The sequence below is a fragment of the Paramisgurnus dabryanus genome, chromosome 21, assembly GCF_030506205.2.
Source record: "Paramisgurnus dabryanus chromosome 21, PD_genome_1.1, whole genome shotgun sequence".
Lineage (NCBI taxonomy): Eukaryota > Metazoa > Chordata > Actinopteri > Cypriniformes > Cobitidae > Paramisgurnus > Paramisgurnus dabryanus.
Genome location: NC_133357.1, coordinates 27,243,090 through 27,267,684, shown reverse-complemented (window position 1 = coordinate 27,267,684; position 24,595 = coordinate 27,243,090). Strand labels below are relative to the sequence as shown.

General features: G+C 37.8%; 2 protein-coding genes across 6 annotated transcripts in view; one reads left to right on the top strand and one right to left on the bottom strand.

The window, feature by feature from the left end:
* Positions 1-10,753, top strand: part of LOC135775895 (PDZ domain-containing protein 4) — a 41,860-nt gene extending 31,107 nt beyond the window's left edge. Inside the window, exons 3-7 of the mRNA XM_065286466.2 lie at positions 644-734; positions 822-920; positions 3,134-3,196; positions 3,289-3,390; positions 7,488-10,753. Coding sequence (XP_065142538.1) covers positions 644-734; positions 822-920; positions 3,134-3,196; positions 3,289-3,390; positions 7,488-9,356 — 2,224 coding nt within the window. The 3' untranslated portion in view covers positions 9,357-10,753. The remainder of the gene's footprint in view (positions 1-643; positions 735-821; positions 921-3,133; positions 3,197-3,288; positions 3,391-7,487) is intronic.
* Positions 10,754-16,778: 6,025 nt separating this feature from the next.
* LOC135775893 (ankyrin repeat and SAM domain-containing protein 1A-like) overlaps positions 16,779-24,595 on the bottom strand; it is a 128,404-nt gene continuing 120,587 nt past the window's right edge. For 4 of the 5 annotated variants that reach the window (XR_010543954.2, XR_010543955.2, XR_010543956.2 and 1 more), the window contains 2 exons: positions 22,125-22,781; positions 16,779-18,323 (listed from right to left, as the gene is read on the bottom strand). Coding sequence is in view for 1 of the 5 variants with exons in the window: in XM_065286465.2 (XP_065142537.1) it covers positions 18,320-18,323; positions 22,693-22,781 (93 nt within the window). In the remaining 4 variants the exon portion in view is untranslated. The remainder of the gene's footprint in view (positions 18,324-22,124; positions 22,782-24,595) is intronic. The other variant, XM_065286465.2, reaches the window with a different exon arrangement.

The window sequence follows — 24,595 nt, the reverse complement described above, 5'->3', positions numbered from 1 at the left end:
ATTTGTAATGTACTATTGCAAAGTTAAATATACTTGAAATACAATAAAGTATATTTGTTTTTCACCAGGGTTGGGAACTTTATTTTTTTGTTCTAACCGGTTCAGGAACGTCAATTTTAGGGTTGAACTGAAAACCGGAAACGTTAAAATACTGTTTCTGTTCGGAACGAACCAATTGGGAAAAAATTCTGGTTGAAAGCCCTGCTTTCGTTTTTAAAATAAGACAATCAAGATGATCAAATGTCACAAACACACTATTTGGTTTAATCATTTGTAAATATAATGTCCTATGTGTTATTAAAAGACATATTTATATTACATTTTTGTTTAATATTAAACTCTACATCTGAAAATGATTTGCAACATCTTGGTTATCGTGTGTTATTCGTTTTTGAGTGGTTCTGGTTGCAGTCTGTGAATAACAACCCTGCAAATGCCAAAAGGCCAATCAGAATCAAGCATTCCAATGAGCCGTGTGATAAGAATGAGCTCTTATGAAAATCTATTCTTTGTAAAATATATTTTTGCAGTTCCAATACTACACCTTACGTTGAGTTTTTATTTCATTACAGTTTGTCATCCGATTGAGTTAACTTTGCTATACTGTATAATTGTAGTTTGTGACCGTGTTTTTCCTCTTCAGTCCACCTATAGATCACGTGTACTATGACCCAACAGATTATTTTGACATCAGTCAACATGAGGTGGACAGACCGGATGATCTTGAGTATGAGGTCATCAGCGTCTCTTTACACAAACTCATGAGCTTACACTCATATACTGCTGGAGAGGTTTCTTATCTCTGTTTTTTGTTTCTTCAGGAGGTGGAACTGTATAAATCTTGTCAGCAAGATAAACTAGGTTTAACAGTGTGCTATCGTACAGATGATGAAGAAGATCTGGGTATCTATGTGGGTGAGGTGAGAAATGAGGTCTAATGGTGAATACAGATGAATTATAAATGATGATAGAGGATTGTGAAGTCCTGCTTAACTGTTATACAGAATATACATTTATCTAAATTATCAAAAGCTTAACATTATAATTTAATGTTAAGTAGCATGCTTGAGCTGCTGTAAAGTACATGTAGGCCTACTGTATATTAAACACATTTCAATTAAAGTCCAAATATTCAAGGATTTAATTTGTTGTATTCTGTTCAGTCATCTTTTCATTCAGAAATAAGTCAACAGTGACCTGACATTTAGATATGTGAAGCATACTGTATACGGAAATGGACATTCAATCCGTCGAAAAATCTCAAAATCTGCAAAATGGATGTCCGTGATTTTCATCAGACAGCGATGATATATGGGTTAATCCCTCCAGCTGCCGTTTTTTCACATCGAAAGTTTTCAAAACAATTCCCCACATGTAATGACGCAGGATTGAAAGCTAGTTTACAAAAAAAAAAAAACGTTATCCAATCATAGGAGTGGGTGTTTACTTCCAAGTCTTTAATGTTTCCCACCTATCAAAACAGAGTGTTTCTTGAGTCAGCCAGAGTACAAAATAGCTTGTTACTTATTGCTTTTGATGTTTTTGATTGTTAAAATTATGCAAACATCATAACTAGACCTCAGGCAAAAGTATAAAACAATAAAAATGCCTGATTCACCGCACCTTTAAGCTTGTTCAGCTTCCCAAAGAACCCAATGCATGTAGTTTGTTTATCCGGGGTAGCAGCAGAGTTTTGAGTGATTGTTTAATGCTGGATTTTGTTGAAATGGGGCGGTCCCAACCGGGTCATGAGTCGCAGGCGGTAAGTAAAATTGCATCCAATGTCTGTGTTTTTTTGGCAGTCGGTGCGTAAGTGTATATTATGTAAACGACACCAACATGTATTGAATCTTAAGTTTTCCAGATATAGTGGGATCATGTTTTTTGTGTATGGCTTGCTCGTGACTCGCTCCACCCGCAGTATGCCTCCAGGAGTTAAGTCTTTTTTCGTATAGTATTGGTACAGCAGATCTGTCTTTCATAGATCTGATAAAACTAAAGACTCTTCTGAGATATGAAGGATGTAATACCTAAGCAATATCGCTCGAGTAGGAGTGTGATATAGCTCTATATCATCACGGCTGTGATTGCCTCCGGCAGTCGATTAGTAAAGATAGCGCCTGTTTGAACGTTTGCTTACTGAGATTCGGTACGAATGAGAACCAAAGCATGAACGGACGTCTGTGTTCACTCGCCCCGCTGACCACCGCCCTCTCTGGGCTACATCTCTGACTGGGATTCCCTGGCTCTCGTGTTATGATCGTCAAAATGAGACCAAATCAGCAGTATTTGGTGTCATGATCAAACGATTACTTGTTTTTTTATTCATATTTAGTGTCTTTTGTGTTGTTATTGTTTTGGCGCGAGGTAAAAGTTAATAAAACTATACTTGTATAACGTTACTATTGCTTTCTCATTTAATCTTAACGCGATACGAGCACTCGATTATTATTAAACTTTGTTCTTGTCAGTACTATACAAAACGGTTTTTTATAAGTGTCAGAGAGATGTTTTTTGCATCCTGCTTATAAATATACCAGTGGCGATATCTCATAACATGTTTTAATAGTCACATCACGATAAAGTAAATGATCAATGTCCACATTTAAAAGCTGCGGTGCTTACCTGCAGTTCCACGGTGTTTTCGCGTTCTGATAAAAGATATAGCTCCAGAAAAAAAACGAGTGTCTATATTCCTCTTTCCAAGTGTTAATCGTCCACACGATATGACAAGACATTTCTCCCATTAACTTTAACGTAACATCCAAGAGCGCTGATCTTTGACAGAATAATTACTTCCGATTGGGGATTCACAGACTGATTTATGAGCTAGTAAACTAATGAGACACACGGAGAGTGATTCAAAACAGCGCGTCTGTGTTTTTCCATTCAGAGATGAGCCTGCTAGGACCTCCATTCACTAGGTGGCGGAATGATATGAAAGGTGATGCGGTTACAGTGCCGTTATCAGCACAATATCGCATAGCTCTTAGCCAATCAGATTCGAGAACCAGAAAGAACTGTTGTATAATACTCTATAAGTACTCAAGATTTAAGTTCAGGCCAGACGTATATCGGTGTGCATCCGATGAAACCGTGCATAGTAATTAAATTGAATTATATCTTATTGTAGGTGAACCCCAATAGCATTGCTGCTAAAGATGGAAGAATCCGTGAGGGAGACCGAATACTACAGGTAACACAAGTAAAAAAAACTGATAACCACTTCTACCTGTTAAAATCACACCGTGCGAAAGGTGAGGTTACACTAAATGTGTTTCTGTACAGATAAATGGAGTGGACGTTGAGAACAGAGAGGAAGCAGTAGCCATCCTAACCAGAGAAGATAGCACCAACATCTCTCTACTGCTGGCACGCCCTGACATCGAGGTGAGATCTCACTTTAAATTACTGGAATAAACATTTCTGTCTTCACCTTATTCAGTCTGGTGTATGATGAAATGTATTGATCAATACTGAAGTTTTTTCCTGCAGATAACTGATGTCATTCATTATAACGCATGACATTCAAATGGTAAATAATCACATTGAGGAGTAGGAAACACATTTGTTCATGTCTAGATAAAACAGCACGCAGTCTGTTTACGGAATGAAAGCAGACAAGAAAGGTGAAAGCAAGACCGCAAATACAAAGAAATAAATGGAGAGCAGGAGACAAAAGGGAGGGGTTAGACTGTCTACTGCTTTACTCGTTCATTCACTCATTCATTCCTTTGTTCTACTCAAGGTCAGACTTTTTTAAGATGTGTGTGGACTGTGCGGTGTAGTCTGATTTTTTTGTAGGCAACGCATCTTTTATACTTGTGTGTCGCTGTCCGCATCGACTAGTAGGCAGCGTCCACAACCTTGTTACTGGTTTAACCCACAGTATAAACGCTAAAGGCAAAGCAGCAGCAGCTTGTTGTGTTAAAGCAGCATCAGCAGTAATGGAGGTAAACAAACAACGAATTTTGTTAAGGCTCGAGTTGTTAAATCTCGCTCCTTGATTCGGCTAATTTTTGTTTTTATCGTCACAAGCACAACTGTGATGCCGATTTTAAAAAAATCACGAGTGAGGGGTTCTAGCGGACCAATCACAGCTCTTGCAGTCCGCGAAAATTGTTAGATTTGCCATAGCGGCCCCCTCCAATCATCTTTATCCGGCCTGGTGGTAATCTTAGTCTGATTTAAAATCAGCGTGTTTACTTTTACCTTTCCACTGTACATGACAAATGACAGCAGATAAACATTAGAAGAGTTGGAAAGGGGCTATTGTGTGGGGTGCCAACCATCTGCGGGTGCATAATTATCGGATCCAATTTCAGCTTTGGATGCATAAAAAAACTTGTGTGACTAAACTGCATGTGACAACGACCGGATGTGTTGTATTTCAGTGTATTCCAATCAAAACACTGTGTGCAGGGTGAAAATTAATTCATTTTTGTTTAACTTTATCAGTAAAGGGCTCATTATAGTCGTGCGTCCTACGGCATAAGTTCCGCGTCGGTTTTCATTTATACTTTTGCGTCGTCCGCGTTCGACGTGCAAACACACGCGCAGACCGCTGGTAGGCAGAAACCACGCGTGTAACCACAGTAGCAGCGCGAACGTCAAAGAAGCTTAGCAAGTTAACCCGCAAACGAAGAAGAAACAGCAACTTGTTGTGTTTAATTTGAGAAGACCAGCAATGATGGAAGTAAATAAACAGCGACTTTTGATGCAGTTTGAGTTAAATCACTCCTCAACTTGGCTCATCTTTGTTTTCACCGTCACAAACGGAAATACCTATGACTAGGGCTGGGTATCGATTCAGATGTTCCAGATCGATTCAATTTCGATTCACAAGCTATCAAATCGATTCGATTCCGATTCTCGATTCAATTTTCAATTCCGGTTCTCGGGATGCTTCCATACCTCTTACTTTTTATGTTTAGGTGGCATCAACGTCGATGAAGCACCTAAAACTGCCATTTTAAGCACTGAATGAAAGAATGACAGGCTCCTTGGTAACATCGTGCAAGGCAAAAAAGAGGGTGACATCTAGTGAAGAAGACTAGTAATTTGATTAAGGTTAATCTTACGTTCATTTTTTGCAGGGAAAAAAATCGATTCTGCTCTTTGAGAATCGATTCTGAATCGACCACGTAAAAAAACCACGATTAATCGAAAAATCGATTTTTTTGCCCAGCCCTACCTATGACGCAGTTTTTTTAACCTGACGGGAGGGGTTCTGGTGGACCAATCACATTGCTTGCGGTCCGTGTAGATCTGACGCGCTGTTAAAATTTTTCTGAGGTGCATGTCAGGCTACACAGAGCTACACACAGGCTACAGATAGCCTACCTACGCACGACTATAAATTGGGCTTAACACTTGAATCCTTTAAAAATTATTGATTACTGATGAGTAAATTATTAAGTATAAATATATTCGTAGATGCATGTTTTTAATTATATGACCTATAACAAAAAGTAACAAAAACAACATAAGTTATAACGTATAGAATAAAATGGATGGAAAGTATAAAAATATATTAAATGTAAAAATAGGGGTAAAAGTTTTACCCCTCGACGAAGAGTAGTTGAAGACCCATTCATAGACTCATTGCAGAAGTATAAATTGGGCATAAATGAAAACTGACACACTGACCCAGCCTAAGGCACAAAGGATATATAGCCTAATGCTGCGTTTACACCAACCGCGGTAGAGGCGTGAAGCATGAGCGATTTCAATGTTAAGTCAATGTGAAGACGCGTTGACGCGCATCTGGAGGTCTCGCGGCGCGGATGAGGCGTTTGACGCGGACGATGCGTTTCCGCCTCATTCACGTGTCTAGTTCACGTGAAAGGCGCGAATTGAGGATTGTGCGCGGTATGCGCGAATGGTGCTTTGTGCATTTTGCGGTTCACGCGAATTTGCGGCTAACGCCAGAGTTGAAAAATTTTAACTTTGGCAGAATTTCACGTCACGTTAACCAATCAGAAGCTGTGGCGGCAGCCCCGCCCGGAGTCACTCATTCAACCTGATGCTTGATATTGTCTGTGAGCAGTCACCCGGAGCTATACCACACAAGTAGAGACAGGAATAAAAAGCTAAGAATGTTGCTTGGAAGAGTGGCAGTGAGGACATTGGGCAACCTGGTAAGTTGTAAATACACATTTAACTTTTGAGTCACGTGACGTTTATCGACCCGCGCCGTTTATTTTCCCCCTATAGTAAGGTGACCAAATACAAACTGGTAACTCTCTCGATAAATGCACAATCAACATCAGTCATCTTGCAAACAGACAACCGCATAGCACTTGCCCCTCCCACAAGAAGCGGATTTTGACGCACGTCTACTTCCCTCTACACGCGCAAATGCATTCAAACTGTTCAAGCGGCAAACTAGGCGCGGTAGACGCGATTTTGACGCCTGAAACGCGGTTGGTGTAAACGCAGAATACACAAAACTTTCAACTGCACATTAATGTTATTCAATTTATTTCCCTAAACATAAACTGTACAGTAATAAGCTTTATAACAATTTTAAATGCTAACAACAGACATCTTTATTTAAAGACAAACTGACTCTCTGAAAATGTCTTTGATCGAACTCAAACCTCAGGGTCTGTCAGCATCTTTTAACTTTCACGTCAATCATATTTAGCCCAAGTGGAAGCCATAGCAACAATCTGCATCCCATCAGAAAATATTTCAATAAAACATAATTCAAGCCCTCTGAAGAATTAAATGCTTCATGAATACAAATAAATTCAATGTCAACATCTAAGCTAAGGTTTGAGGCATTTATGAAGCCCATTTTATATGATCTTATTTGACCCAAGGCTGTACAACTGTAAGTGTTTGCAAATACAAATCATGATGAATTGGTGATGCAAAAAATGCAGACACTACAAATCTAAAAATATTTTCATTGATATTACAATTTAATGAAATAATAGAAAAAATGTAGAGAGGCAAAGATCTGGTTGTTTTTGTCATGTTCATATATGAGGCTATGACTTACAATCATAACAATAAGAACAAATGGTTGACTTGTGATGGGTCATTTGGGACATGCTTACACATTCTACCGTTTCCAGGGTTTTGGGTAGCGCACAAGTGTGTGTGTGTGTGTGTGTGTGTGTGTGTGTGTGTGTGTGTGTGTGTGTGTTCCTCTGGGTCAGTGTATTCCCAGGCACAGGTGGCTCATTTGAGAAACCTCTCACTGTTTAAATATCTTCAACAGCAGATGGGGAAAGAGCCCATAGACAGATTAAGCATCCATTTGGGCTTACATAGACAAACACTGTCCTCTGCTGTTCAAACAGGGATAGGACATTTTTTCCACATTTGTTGACTTTTGACTGTTTTAGTGTTTCAAAAGTTCTAAATAATGTTGTTTACTTGTCAAACTCTACATGTATACACAAACATGTATATTAGCTCATTCCTCTTGTTTTTCTCTTTTCCTACTTAACATTCCAAACCCTCATTACTGCTAGAATGAAGCAGATGATCTAGATTTGGAGTTGGATGTGAGCCTGGATCTAGAGGACCTGGACAATATCTCTAACATACCCAGCCCTCAGCACCATAAGAAAACTAGCTCTATGCTGGGTGACATCAGTGGGAGTCGAGATGGTCGGCCCAACTTGTGGCAGACTGCCCTTAATAACAGCCAGGATCTGGACAGTGGGGTGGGGCGCACCGACGAAAGCACACGTTGTGAGGAGTCCTCCGAGCATGACCTACTGGCCGATGACGCCACCAGCGCATGCACGACGGATGCCACAAACACACCTGGCAGCACGCGCAAGTTCCATGCTGTACCGCAGGGATGGGAATTCCATTATAGTAATGACTCACTACTGGGGCCGGATGGGGTAGGACCTGTGGATCATGGTGCGCCAGAATCAGGGACAGGCAGAGTTTTAATGCCAGGTCTAACGGAGGAGGAATATGAACATTACCGCAAGTTATTGGAGATTCGATGCCTTTACGAGAAGAACGGATGTGCGTTTCTATTGGACAAGAGGAACCACAGTACATTAGGATGTGATCCTGCAGCAGGAGTTGCTCCTTTAGACATGAACTGTAATGAGAGTCTGATGCAGCACGAATTTGCTCTTCTAGAGGAGGAAATTCGACATCTAGAGTTTAAGTGGCGCAACGTTTTGCGGGCTCAGAAGATGCAGCAGTTGCGACAACGCTGCTTAAAGGTCTGGCCAGCTGACGAAGAAGGGGACGAAGAAGATAAGGGATCGAGGTCAAGGTGTGGAGGAGCAGAGGCGCTCCACCACGAACTGTCGGATATCAACGAGATCCCGGAAAGGGAGCGCTCTGACAAGGAGAGTACAAGCGCCTATAATACAGGTGGGGAAAGCTGCAGAAGCACCCCTTTGGCCAGTGACCGCTACCCTTCACCATCTGCCGCTGGGGATTCTAGTGCCTCTGCAACCATGCGACCTCGGCAACCACGTCACAGAACGGGTACAAGCAGGGATAAGAATCTCAACTTACCTTCCTCATCAAGTTCCAAAAGAAAGAATGAAGAAACAGGAGACGGCAGGAACTCCAGTCCAGCAACAAGACTTCGGTCATTACCTCGAAACGATGCAAGCGGTAAAAAAAGCTTGGACGGAGCACGACGAGGGTCTACTGGGATAGTCAAAGGAGGAAGGAGTGCAGAGAACAGTCCGTACCTGTCCCGTCGCCGCTGTGGAACCACGTTGCCTCCACGTTACCAGAGCTGCATGCAGTTGAGGGATGTGTCTGCCAATGACAGCCCAGATGTTAGGGACTCTACCGTAGAGGCTCCTGCTCACGCTAGTGCCAGGACTTGCCTAAATAGAGATTCGGCAGCCGCCCCTGAACCTTCTCTGATTATACCAGCACTACCTCCATCGTCTCCTCGAATGGAGTGGAAGGTAAAGATCCGTAGCGACGGTTCTCGTTACGTGGCCAAACGTCCAGTTAGAGACCGTTTACTTAAAGCCAGGGCAATGAAGATACGGGAGGAGCGTAGCGGAATGACCACAGATGATGATGCGGTCAGTGAAATGAAGATGGGGCGGTACTGGAGCAAAGAGGAACGCAAGCAGCAGCTGCTGAGAGCTCGTGAACAACGCCGCCGTCGCGAGTTTATGATCCAGAGTCGACTGGACTTTTTGCGCGAGAGAGAGAAGGAGCAAGATTACGGAGCGCAGGGACAAGCTTCCATACTTGAGCTAAGCCAGAAAAAGAGCATGAAGAAACGAAGCCGCCGCATCCTGGATAACTGGATCACCATTCAGGAGCTCCTGGCTCATGGGACTCGTTCAGTAGATGGAACGAAAGTTTACAACCCTTTGCTATCTGTGACAACTGTTTGACAAGTGGAGTGGTGGTGACAAAAGCCATGCTGAGTTTTTGAAAGAATAAGCGTTTTAACATTAATCTAATAAAAGCACAGATGACAAAATAAGAGACTAAAGATATGATGAAGCCCAGAATAAGAAAGCTTTAAACAATAAAAATAAAGTGTTTGATCTGCTAGTTCAATCAAAAAAATGAAAGTGTACAATACAGAAAAGACAAAGGTATAAAGCCAAATGAATGTATAATGCCAATTCTTCTCTTTTCCAATCGTTTGGATGCTTGACATTTTATTATTACATGCACAGGTAGACTGTTACAAAGTGAAAAAGCTGGAATCTTTTACTCTGGTTTTTAAACATCTTTTAATCTATCAACATTTGTATTTGGGGGAAAAAACACCAAAAACCATAAATGTCATTCTGATCTCACAATGTTTAAGAATCTAACAGGTGGTTGACTAAAATTTAGTCAGTCAATCATCATGAATTTATTATCTACAACTTACCTGTTAACTTGAGATGATGTAAAGCACATGAATCACTGAACCATAGAAAAGCACATGGAAAACGAAAGTACACAAATGATCCAGCATACAGTTAATGTCAAACACTTACATTTCATATAATGATTGTATATTTTTGGGATTCATTAGACAAGATTATCTCTGCTAAATCTGCTGAATGTTGTAGCCAACTTGCAAAATCTTCTTTGATTTATAAAAAATGTGCATGTTGTTTGTAAATAATGTTTGGTGAAATCGTCAAGTGAAATTGTAGCCGTGTTGTCTATTATACTTGTTAAAGGAATGGTTTACCACAAAATGAAAATTCTCCAAAACCCGGAGTCTTATGACTAGTTGTAAGACATTTCTTGATAAAACACACAAGAACTAGATTTGAAGATTCAAAGTTGTCGCCAGGCATCCTTTTTTCCCTATTTAGCACTAGTTTCTTTTAGTTTCATTTTTGCTAAATAAGTTAAAGGTGTAGTGGAGAATTCTCTCGGATTTTAGAAAAGAACCGCCTTCTCCACTTTAAAAAAAAAATGCAATTGCGCAACACTCCTGATTAACAACTAGGAGGACCAATAGTCTTGATAATCCTCCGCAATACCTTTAAAAATATTAAGTTTTCTCTCTCTCTCTCTCTCTCTCTCTCACAAAGCCCTATTGTTCATCTTGAGTTGTTTTTATGATGGACGGATGTACGTTTTGGACCTTCCACATGTTAGGTGCTATACATGTACATAAAGTGACAGATATACTTAAAGATAAAGATTTGTTGCAGAAAGGAGCTCATGGCATGAGGAGGAGTACAGTAAATGAGAATTTTACATGTTTGATTAGCTATTCCTTTAACAAGAAGTTGTGTCCAAATCTTCATTTAACATCTTGAAGTTATAAAATGATAGAATGTCCTCCTAAATGTTTTTGAATAAAATTTTTGCAACCTAAATATTAAATGCTTTACCTCATTACTTGACAACAAGATTTAAATTTAAATTGACATTTGGTTTAATCAAAATCACTCAATAAAACACCTTCACAATGTTTTTTTTAACAAGCAAGAGGTTAGATTACGTAAACTAGACTCGCCGATTAAAAATATGCAAAATGCAGCCTGCTGAGGATATCTGCTAGCCGATGAAATGCATAAATGATAAAAGAAAATACCCTTGAATATCATTAACATATACTAATACACACTTACACGCACATAAAACAAAAAGTAAAATCATGAATTGGAAAATACTTCCTCTTTAAAACTATTAAAGGTCACGTTCTTTCTGATCCCATTTTTTAAACCCTAGTTAGTGTGTAATGTTGCTGTTAGAGCATAAATAATACATGTAAAATAATAAAGCTCAAAGTTCACTGCCAGGTGATATATTTTCTGTAACAGAATTCACCTTTCAAAGCCTACAGTGAACGGACTACAGCCCTTTACTTCCTGCTTTAATGACGTCACTAGAACAGTTTTTTGACTAAACTCCGCCCACAGGGATACATCAGTCACCAGTTTGGCTAAACGGCTCTGGCTAAACTGCTGTCGAATCACAACACACTAAACAAACTACACAATCAGAACTCATTAAATATTTCTGAAGGAGGGACTTTATAGAACAAGAAAGACATCAGCCCACAGAAAACAGTGCTATAAAGACAGTGGCCCTCATTTATCATTCTTGCGTAGAAACGGGCGTATATGTTGGCGTAAGATTATGCTTACACTCCTCTCACCGCCTGATTTATGAAGCTGTGCGTACCTCTGAAATTCAGGTGTAAGCAATATCTGCCCTTCATAAATGAGGCGGCTGAAAACGATCGTCATTAGAATAACAGGCCCATATAAATTCAAGTCTCCGCCTCCCCCACGCCCTCATTTTACGACATTGACACATGGAAGACGGCAAAGACGAGAAACCAGGGAAGTGGAAAGAAACTAAATTGTTTTATTTGGGAGTTTAAAGAGCGGGATTAAAGACACATTAATAATTGCATGACGTTTTGTAATATTTGTATAATTATTTTTATTATTAATGACGCTTAATTGATATTTAGAAGAATAATTATTTATTATTATTACTATTATTATTATTTAATGTTGCCTACATCTAAATTATATGTCTGCTTAATGGTTCGGTTAAGTTTTTTAAAAATAATATTTTAAAATGATGTAGTAACTTTTGTAGTGTGTTTTTCTGTATTTACATACAGTTGTTTGTTAGCTAAGATCCAGTTTGATACGGAGCTCCGGATATAATTCAAATTAACAATTTGTTTCCACGACTTCCACATGTTTTACTAGGCTAATTCATAATTTGAAGTAATAATAATTGTAATAGTAATTACGAAATATTATAATAATTAATTCCAAGGAACAAACTGTTGAATATTTACTTTAAACTAAATAAGAAAAAGAAGTGTCTTAATAAAAGATAATTCGTGGCCATGATTTTGTCCGCATGTCATCATGATCGGATTTATGGCTCCATTCAACACAAGCATTTTACCTTACTCATGTGTAGCTATTTATTTATCATCGAATAGTAACTAGCTTACCTTTTGATGCATTATTACCATGTTTTCGTAGCATATCCTTGTGCTTTCTTGCAATGTGCCGCTTCAGATTCCAGGATGAATATTTGCTGACTTTTACAGTCTCTCCGCACTTCCTTTCAATGTTTTCTTCCTGTCCAATCTTAACTTTGATTTTTACTTTACATTTTTGTATAAGGCTTGAATTCCATAACTTATTGCTAGACGTTTTTACAGATTCTCGAACTAGCAAATTATTAAAGGGCGTTCTGGGTTCAACGAGCGGTGCTGAGGGAGCGGAGTTTTTAGAGAGGCGCTTTGATGGTAATATTACCGCACCGCTCAAGGCTCCGCTCCGCTCCGCTCACATGCTTTGCCCTGAAACGTCAGGTAAAGCGCCCAGGCTCTCAACTGAAGGAATACATATGCCTACAAATCAAATGCTTTGGTAAAGTCTCACAAATTAAACATGAAGTACATGTTGCATAAAAATAAACACTGAAGTTTATAATTACTATGTTTTTTTTTACAGTGGGTCATAATATATCATATATTTTAGTTTGTCAGTGCGTTTTGTGGTGTTAGGAATTGTTTGCGCGTTTCTGCACTAACTCAAAATGTGCGTACACCACCTCCTGAGCTGGCGTAGGATTTGAGCGTGCCGTACGCCAACGTCCATATTGATAAATCTCAAAGTCACCGTGGTTTTGGGTGTACGCCAGGTGTACGCTGGAAATTTGGTGTACGTACTTTTGATAAATGAGGGCCATTGTGTGAAAAATACCGCTTTTTTACACGTGAACGCGCACTGTAAACACAATCAAATATATAAAAAAATTTATTTGAAAAGATTTTATTCAAATTAAAACATTTGACGATCTTTTAAAACAATCTATTGCTATCCCCATGCAAGTTTAAAGTTAATCCCTAACTGAGATTTAAAACAGAGTTTAAAGTAATGGAGCAACAGGCAGTGTTCGAATTATGTTAAAGCTTATGGGGGTCCCCTAGCTAAGCCCCACCCCCTCAACATAGGGTCGCTGTGATTTCACAAAGAAAGATGTGATCCTAGATCAACAATCATCTGATCCTGGTTTTAATCAAAGAAAATACCCTCGAGTCAAACCCTTAACATTTTAACCCCTCAAATTAGAAACACTGGACAAAAATTTTAAACAGAATAGGGGTGAAATAGGCTGAACCTCAATGCCTACTCTCAAATTACATAATTTTCCTATATAGTATTGGTTAAATGGATTACATTGTGTTTTCTGAGTCATAGATCAAATAATTTTCGGATCAGCAAAACTGGGGGTGGGAAAATAAAATAAGAACAAATTAAGAAATGAGGAGCATATAAAAATAGAAAAGAACAAAATTACAAATAAAGTAAGATCTAACGGAAGTATTTAGGCATAAATAGAATCAAATGAATAATAACACGGTCTTCTTTATTATATAAATTAAATATAATTAATCTTTTTAAAGATACAGAAGTAATTCTTTGTTTTCTGTTGTTTCATTAATATAAATGACAGAAACACAAGCAGAAGAACTGCAGACCAACACAAAGATCCGACTTTAAGACATAACTGAATGTTTTCATGAGAATAGGTGGCAAGACTGTGGTATTTCGAGATCATTTTGTGTTTGCATGCTCGCGCGTCTCCATGTGTCCGCTTATGAGTGTGTCATTGCCTGTGCATACACAAAACAGCTCACTTTAACATCTTGTGCTCACGTTGTTTAAAATCGCTTGCATGTTAACATTTGCAAGGTTTAAAAACACACATGCAAAAGATAAGCTTTCTATAAATAGTCATTTATTTCTGAATGATGCGTATTTGAGCGATCAAAGTATTAAAGAGAGTATCATTTATCATCATTTATGTGTGATTTCTTCTGCTTTCCCAATAAAATAGTTTGTGTTTCTTTTGACTTGGTGGACCAGCTGTCAATTTGAGTGTGTAGCCTCACCACTGTTATGAAATAATAGTTTGAGAAGAATAAAAAAAAAAACCCTAACCCTAAAGATTACCAAACATTCTTACCGTCACTGAGGTGAAAATAATCCATAACTCGTCTGTCAATTGCTCCAGAAAACAGCATGAGGCGCACTTGGGAGTTTTTATTTATTTCAAACAGAAATCATTTGAATTCGTTTTTTGCGAAATTGGGACAAATAGCCATTAAATTTAAAATTTAATGTTGATTTTCCACAAAGTGTGGAAAATCAACATTACATTTTAAATTCATGTTGTATTTAAATTTTAATAAAAACAAGGGCCCCCCTAATTTATATTTATGTGCTTTATGGGGGTCCCTCAAGGCATATATGCTCATTGTCTGTTGGTTAAAGCAAGAATTATGTTTGTTCATCTTGTCTGATTCTATTTTCTTATAAAAGGACAGACAATTCATGAGTCCATTTCTTTAAAATGTATTTAATATTCTTAAAAGTAAACCGTACATTCTAGCCATTTTTAAGACCGTAACCTTCCATTTTTTATCAATTCACACCAAGATTGTCTAAATAAAGCACAAAATATTGCAAAAGGTTACAGAAAAATGAAGAGAATTTAAAATAGGAGGGTGGGCACAGCAATCACACAGTGGACACAATGACAAGGTAAAGAAAATACCAAAACAGCAACGATTTTAATTTGCATATAAATATAAACAAATTTTTGACACATTTTGACGCATATCACATATGTGTTCCTAGTGAAGGATCTTTGGATCGGAGTTTCTTAAAAGCAAGCGCTGTGTGTATGTATTCCTAAAAAGTAACAATAAATGTAAAAAGACTTTAGGAACAAAATAGAATTTCAACATGATGGGGTGGAGACACTTAGTAAACATTTCCACTATTAGCCACTTACATACACTCTTAGAAATAAAGGTTCTTCACAGTGATGCCATAGAGGAATTGGTTTCTCAAAAAACCATTCAGTCAAAGGTTCTTAAATTCTTTCATACATTTTTATACCCCGAACAACACTTTTACTCCTTAAAAGAACCTTTTGTGAAACAGAAATGTTCTTCATGAAACCATTTAGACAGAAAAAGGTTCTTCTATGGCATCGTGAAGCACTTTCATTTTTAAGAGTGTACTTCTGAATATATATGGATAATTTTGTCCTTAATATAAATAGCATGGTTGACATTATTTATGTTAGATGACATTAATTCCCTCTTTAATTCACTAACAGAGCAGATGTGCTATCAGGTCACGCAACAGTAAATGTCCAGCGTTTGTGTTTGCCTCTTAAAGTGTGATGACACGTGCGGTGTATGATTTTACTACTTTAGACAACATTGTTGTTAAATAAACACATTGCGAGTGTTTTACAATTAACATGAAGCTGTGGGGATAAAATGCCTTTACTGTAGTCTATTAAATAAAAAACATTGCAACTTGACTTTCAGGTGGATAAAAGTAATGATACTGTGATTGAAAACCGGGTGATACATAACATTTATCTTGTTAACACTGCCAGTCCAAATCCGATTTTGATGCATATGCGATTTGACAGACTCGCTGTCCATACTGTGTATCACATCCGATCCGTACGTCCTGTAGCGTTCTGCTGTTTTCCAGATTATCTGCACTATAACCGTATCTATGACAATCTGCTTCAACGTCTGACATGTTTACGTTTTACGTGACGTGACAGCTACAGAACTGCGTAGACTTGAATGCATTTCTGGAAATACGATTTGAAACGGATTTCAATCCACCTCTGGATGTAGCCTGTAACGGATTAGAAAAAACCCGTTCTACACGTTCTAAATGTTGCTATTACTCTGACTCTGCCAACAAATCTAAAGAGTATTTATTTAACTTTTTTATTTTGTTTGGCAAATTTTTTATCCATAAGCAAAAATTTATGGGCTCAATTCCTACTTTTTCACAATTCCTGATTGAAGTTGACTCACTGCTCACATCTTTTTGTTTGACTTAAAATAAAAAATGTGTTAAGTTTTTGGATATATATAAAAAATATATTTCTATTGACTCCAACTAAACTTGGATAGCTTTCCTTCATTGCTTTTATATATTTATTGGTTTTTTTTTTTTTTTTGATTGTAAGCTACATACCCCTTTTTGCGTTTTAGTTTTTATTTCTCCTTTTTCTTTTTTTCCTCTGACATCTCTGTATCTTCTTTTATTTGACAAGGTTCTCCTGAAGGTGATTGTAAATCTCGTCTAATTGTTTTAATAAAAAAAAAAACGTTCTGAATGTGATTGGATTCCAATCGGATATGCACCAAAATCAGATTTGGACTGACAGTGTGAACAAGGTAATTTTGATGATAAGTACAATATAATATTACTACTAATGATGCTGAAATACATAATTTTTAACTCTAAGAACACAAACACAATGAGACATACTGGATACCATCTCCTTGTTTATTGGATGTACAATTATGAAAAATAATAATCATAAAAAAGACTGGAAGCCCAAGATTATGTACAATCGTTCTCTTTGATTTTGTGGCAAGAATCTCTCAAAGATTTCATTGTCAGTCTCGCGCTCACTTGCAAACATGATATGTTGAGCTTTAAAAAGACTTCTCCCTCTCTAGATAGGACAAAAACATGACCAAAAATCATATCAACGAACAAAAATTACATACAATACATACATATACATATATAGAGATATCTATAAAAGCAGAATCGTTCAAGTATCAAAAGACAAAACATCAAGGATTATTTTACAATTCAACATTGTTTATATTTTAATGATTTAGGACGTGAGCTTTAATTTTTCTAACGTGATTGGTTGTGCAAACACTGCTGCTGTTACAGGCGCTAACGTTAGCATCTGCACTCTACCCATTTCTAATGTACCGTGGTAAAAATAAGGTTTCAAATAAAAAGTACCAGACTTAAAATGCTTGTAAACTAAGAGGGATATTTCCCATCTACAGGTCATATTAATGAACTATCTACATACACTCCAGCATCCAACATTTTTACTCGAATATGCAAATTTAACAGTAAACAAACCCTGCTTTCATCAACTTAATCATTTATAGAAAATAAAGACAAACAGTTTTGTTAAGAAGCTCTATAACAACATAAACAACTGGATGTTGTTCCTAGTGTCACATTAACATCATCATTTGTATTAAAAATCACAGTATACTTGTAAAAGTCACAAAGCGTACCAGAACAGGACCGTACCGTTCTCATGTCATCTTTTAACTTCTTATATTAGTGTACCACACAAGTTACATAACATCGCATTAATCCGGCATATGGTTTCTTTCTTTAAACTACACAAACCTTTCCTATTTAAACTGATAACAGGATTTGAATCGTCTTACCTAAACGCGTTAGCTTTTCACCAAAGCCTTGGTTACTTGACTTGAAATACTGACATTACAAATTTTTATATTTCTACGTACTGATGGATCGATCTTAAACTGTTATAACAACAAGACAAGACTGTATTCAACTTCTCAGTGTTTTGCTAAACTGGAATCAGTGTTTCTAACTTTAACTAGGTTTTATTTTCGAAGTAAGAGCATCTAGACTTTAAGATAAAAGAGCATTGGTTTCATCCCCACAATGAAAATAAAAGTGAAACAGTATCCAAGCAATAATAACATCAACACTGACTTCTCATGTTGTGTAAACACACAGTGCGACTGCCGCGTTTGTTTTTCCAGTGTTTGCAAAATAAGTCTTTGAACATACCTGAAATCTGACCAAAGTGAGATATCTTTATTCTGAGATGAGACGGTTTTGTTTAATGTTATAACACATGCACATGGACGGGGTGAACTGTGTGTCTGGGATTAAGAGAAAATAAACACACAAACAGACAGATAAACACACACACATCACACAGGTGAGCTTTCATCCCTAGCGATGCTGCCATTGACATCCATATTTTCCTGTCTGTTTGTCATCCAACACAGCTGTCAGCTACAGGAAGACACATACAGGAATTAAAACACAGCAGAGAAATCAAATGTGGCCTTTAGATAACATGTTAATAACATTTACAACAGACGTGATGATAAAGGATGAAGAGAAAAAGTCATGGCAACTCATTTCTCTTCAGGACCTTGAAGGGAAAGTTCAACCAAAAATCTAAATTCTGTCATAAACAAGAGAAGATATTTTAATGTGTGACGATAAGCACACAGCTTATTGTAACCATTGACGTCCATAGGAGGAAAAAATAGGGTACCGTCAAATGTGTTCTTACCTTCATTTATCAAAATATCTTCTTTTGTGTTCAACAGAAAAAAGAAATTCATACAGGTTTTCAACAACATGAGGATGAGAAAATGACAGAATTTTCAATTTTGGGTGAATTATTCCTTTAAAGAGATTATTAGTTAAAAAAACTTTTGTTGTCATTAGCTACCTGCAATCTTTAAGTAAAGGGTACCTTGACTATGAAGACTTGTATGCTTTAATACTTTATATTGGTTTTCTACTACTAAAATCCATTGATAGAAACACGTTTAATATGTGACCCTGAACTACAGGTCTTCTCAGGTCCAAAATAGTTGGACCAGAGTCTGACCCGAACCATACCCAACTGGACCCGAATGTAAAGGGCACGGACGTGTGCGCAGTCAACATCCCCAGACGCAACAATCGGACAGAAAGAAACCCCGGTGGCTTTGCTGCTCCATTTATTTTCTGTTGTTATTTGTTGATGACACAAAGGTTACCACTAAAATGTAGTGATGCACCGATGTATCGGCCACCGATATTTATCGGCCGATTTTTGATGAATTTGAAACCATCGGCATATCGGCAATAGCATGAGAAAGGCCGATACCGATTGTTTATTAATTAACTGCATAAAGAAATCCATTATATGTAAAAAATGAGTTAATGTTGTTAATAAAATAAATGCTGAATAGCAAAAACCACCTTTGAAGGTTGTCATGCTGTCTTATTATATTTGTTTTAGCTTCATTTTTGCCTCTCTTATTATGTTGGTCAGTTGAATGTTAATTAGATCAAATCCATGTTCAGTAAAAATAATTTGATGCAGAAATAAACTAGCTAATAGACCAACTGTATAGTATTGTTTACAAGTGTTTAATATCGGTATCGGCATCGGCCAGAAGTTGTCTGTTTAAATCGGTATCGGCCCAAAAAAATCCTATCGGTGCATCCCTACTAAAATGTCATCTAAAATTGATTGACAGGTGTGTCTCAATGAAAATGAACCTTTGCAAGCAGAGGAGGGGTTAGAAAAGGAAATCGATGCGTTCGGGTCACCTCGGATCCATTCGGCTAACACACATTCATTTGAAATTACCAGAGAGACAATTTCGCTATTATTATGGAGGGTGTGCAACAACGTCACTTTTCCATGTGACCATGCCTGGGTTCGCCATGTTGAGTGGCAAAACATTAAAAAAAATGTCTGGTTTTCATAGCGGTTTCAAACTTTTTGATGCGTGCAGCGGGGTTACGTGAATGTCCGAGCTGCACATGTGTCAGATCAACTAAGCAATATGATGACATGTGAGAGGGCTGTCTGTAATCGCGCACCAAACGACTCCAAATAATTAACACAGACTTATCATTACGGTGGGTTCCAGTGTTAAGAGAGCGCTTTACTTCCTGCTTTTTTCAAAACAATCGCATGTTAATGACGAAAGCACGCCCAGGCTCGGATCGATAAAAGTACAGTGTAAGTGCATGCATCTGGGGAAGTAGGGAGGGGTGACAATCGCGCTGGGGCATGGTTTGGTTTGGTTTGGATAATGTGAGTGCGCCCTTAGACCTGAACTGCTCAGGTTGGACCTTAGGATATTAAGTGGACCTGTGAAGACCTCTACCCTGGACCAGCTTTTTTTATTTAGATTTATACATCATCTGAAAGCTAAATAAATAATCTAATGTAATGACCTTGTGGATCTTTTACATCAAAACCACTTAAATGGAAATCCCTAAATAGCAAGTAGGAACGAGTGCAAGTTTGTAGGCGAGTTTCTGGCCAATTTTGTGATTTTTCTGGATCCACTCACAAAAATAAAGTTTATCTTCTTGGAAACTCTTTACATAATATACTAATAATTTTTGGCAAAAAAGAAAAATCGATGACACTTTTACGGTTTACTTTTACAGTGCCAATCCCAGTGTTAATCTATTAAGCCAAACATGTGTTTACAGTCGAGGTACCCTTTAAGAAATCCTCAAGATCTGGATTAGGAAACTCAAGATTGAAGTGTGTTGGGTTTAAATAAACCTCTGCAGGACTGGAGTTAAATCCCTCAGTTATTCATACTGTCAGACAGTAGTATGTGAACTTAAAACCAAAGTTGACACAAACAGTATGGACTAATAATGGCTGTCCAATTTATCAAGCATGTACAGTAAACTCATTCTTGCATTGTTGTGGTTTCAAGTAGCAGCTGTTTTTCACTGGGAACATTTAAGGATCCACAGATGACAGGATTTTGTAAAAAAGTAATTGATTTAGAGAAGAAACAGAATGATGTTGGGCCAATAAAGGTAATGACAGACGGCATGCAACGATAAAAAAGCAGCAGGTAATTTAAAGTGACATTAATCTGGTTATGATGTTAATCATAAACACTTTGCAAACGCCTTGAATGACCGCTGATGATATCACCATCTCAGAAACGGTCATGAAATGCAGCAGCTGAAAGTGTTGCTGTGTGCTACTGTACTGTATGTGTAAATGTTTAATAAGCACCCATGAAGTGTTTTTAAGGCTTGTAAGAACACATTTCCACTTTCAAAACCCCCCCAAAAAAGAATATAAAACTTATATCTCAGATATGCTGTGAAACGCTTTGAAACAGTCAGTATCATTTCACTTTGATGTCTCGTCATCAGACACATCACGAACAGGAGGTTTTCTCATATCTCTGTGATTCGGTTCAGACATTTACTGGTACTCGACATAAAACACCACATTGTATCACAGTGTTAAAACATCAATCCATATTTTGGCAGCAAAATAAAATGAAGAGTGTGATTGACGTACATGTTAGTGCAGTTTGAATGTAAAATCCAGAGTCATCTCTTAGACGTGCATAGTAACATAACAGGACTAATAGATTGATCTAGTCCATAGAGAGATGATTTAAACATCAGTCTGTAAGGTAACAGATCAACAATAACAAAAAGCTTTCTAGACATCTGATCATCCACTGGCACATGTCATGAAAATGGCAAAAAGAGGGGTTTTACCATACGAAACAGGCTTATGTGGGATCATTGATCTTATCTAACACAGAGTCCTCTCTTTAAATGGAAACACTACCGTTTTTCAATTTTTTACTGTTTTTACCTCAACTTAGATGAATTAATCAATATCTATCTTTTTTTCAATGCGTGCACTTTTAATCTTTGTACAGCGCTTCTTGAATGTGCTAGCATTTAGCCTAGCCCCATTCATTCCTATGGATCCAAACAAAAGTTTTATTTTGTCCCACCGTACTTACTCATGTAACAACTCATGTAACAGTCTTTAAATAGGAAGTGTTTGGTGGCTTCAAAATTCATCCCTGTTTGGATCCATAGGAATGAATGGGGCTACGCTAAATGCTAATACATTCACGAAGCACTGTACAAAGATAAAAAGTGCACGCATTATAAAAGGTAGGCATGTATTAATTTGCCTAAGTTGAGGTAAGAACATAGTAAAATAGACAAACGGTGGTGTTTTCCTTTTAAAAGCATGGGATTTGTGCATTCATTGAAGGAATAATAAAGTAACTGTACCCCGCTCATCTAAAGTGCCTCATCATGTGATCTGCTGCTACAGTACGTGTTTAGTGATGATGATGATGATGATGATACTGGGAACGAGTTCTTCACTGCAGCCAACATCAGTATGAATGATGGAGGAAGTAACATCAAGTAAGAAATATTAGATTTGCCTTAGTTTATACGGGTAATAAAACTATTTACTACTACTAGAGATGATCTGATCCTCGGTGCAGATTTACTTTGGTTTCAGGTCAGTTTAGATGAAACTACAGGTGAAGTGGTGAGCATACACAAACTTATAGGGCTACGACGGGACGTACAATCTTGAGGATGGATTTAGGAGGAGTGGAGGTTTCTTTGAGCCTTTAAACCTCAGGAATAAAGAGTCAGACAGTGAAAGCAAAAGCAGACCTCAGCTGGACGGAGCGAATGAGGGAGCGATCGAGTCCGGAGGAGAAAAGAGAGCGATTGAATGTCGATGAAGGGAAAGTCAAAGTCTATCTAGAGAGTGAAGGCACAGAGCACAGGGAGGAGAGATGTGAGGACAGGATCGTCCAATCAGAATATGGTGGTCTCATACTTGGTGCTGACGGTAGGCTTGGGATCTTTGGAGTCTGTGATCCAGGCTGCGCTGCTCTGACTGTGAGGGTCCACGTCCATCGCTTCCAACTGCAAAAAAACAACATCAGGATTACACAACAACACTTTTAAACACGAGGCATAACAACCCTTACAAAAGACAAAAACTGAATAATAAAAAAAGAATAATGTTTCATGAAACATTTAGATCTCACTGTGAGGGCTATTAACAGATTTCATGTGTGTTATATATCATATATCTCCATTTATGAACAGTGTTTCCCATACGTTGATTTATTCGTGGCGCACCGCCACAGAATCAGCGCTGGCCGCCACAAATAGATTTTTCATGATCCCCATTTACATTTATATTTTACTGTTTAAAAACGTCTTAATTCATTGTTGAAAGCACCCAGCGCGCCCTCCCTTTCTATGTTGCATGCAACCCTCTCTCTCTCTCTCTCTCTCTCTCTCTCTCTCTCTCTCACATGAACGTGAAAAGGTGGCAGTGTTTCAATGTCCGTTCCTCCGAGTCCGTATACTTTCTTTTTCGCGTAAACGTCAACAGTCACAGATTTTACTGACAGAGAAGACGGCGATGACTTGACGAAAGGTTAGCATTAGTGTTTCCCACACACACCCGTTCTCTCCCTCTCTATAATGCGATATGCCTGCGCACGTGTTTTGTAGTAACTTTGTGTAACAGTTACTGTGTATTCTCTCATATTTCTGAATTTGCACCCAATTGTCTGCGCTATACGCGACAATAAATCTCGCTTTAAATAAAAAGGGGCTCATAACAAGACATTGATGAGAAGAACAACAGCAGTAAGACTTCAATGTAAATGTATGGTGATGTATATACCAGCTGTAAACATACACGTACGTTTCGTAATTTCCTGTTATTTTGCGGGTTTCTTTCAAATATAAAAGCGCTTAAGCATTTACTTGTATTCTAGGCGAAAAAAACAAGTCAGTGGCAAGTCAGTTCCTGAATAACACGACACAAACTTTAAAAAGTCAAATTCACTTCTCAGAGGCACAGAACTGTTCCTGAAACTGACGTTCTCCCCAAACTGAAATTAAACACAGTGTTTCGAGTTTTTCTCGTCTGTGTCATGTATATATCAAGAAGCAACGTGCACATGACGACGAGAGAGGTGACCTGCTGCGCAATCGAGGTACCCCTCCCACTTCTGAATGTTTAACTGAGATTTCTAATCCCGTCCGAATTGACCATCAATATTACAGACGTCCTGTGGTAAAATTACATTACGCCATCTACAACCGTAAAACTAATCCCATCCGAATAGGGCTATAGTCTGCTCTTTTTATGTCTGACAACAGAACTGACAATATGTAAATAATAGCAATCAGTTGTGTTAAAATCCAATATAACGTGACAGATCAAAGAGTAGAAGTGAAACATATTTCAGGTGCCAACACTCGATCAAACCGAATCAAACGCAAACACGTGATGACGTCACATATATGCTAATTAGAGTGTGACGTCATCACCGCCACAAGTCTCTCAAAATCCTGTGGGAAACACTGTTATGAATGATATATCTCTCTCTCTTTCTCTCATTGTACAAAAATAACAAAAATAAACTTTAGGATCTGAATTTCTGTCTGTCTGCACATAATAAACAAACTCGTTCACACGGATTATAGTTCTGTCTGTGAATAACACAAAACACAATTTAGCCAAGATCTGATGCTACCAACCTGATAAAGTTAAAGTTAAAGATAAAGAATTTCTTCACTTTATCAACCTATAGTCTAATAAACATGATTAGATTAAAGCGAGATTAATAAAATAATCCTGAATGACCAATCAGATTACAATACAGACAGATTGTTAAAAATGCTTCGTATGAATGGACTGAAGTTGATTAAATTGA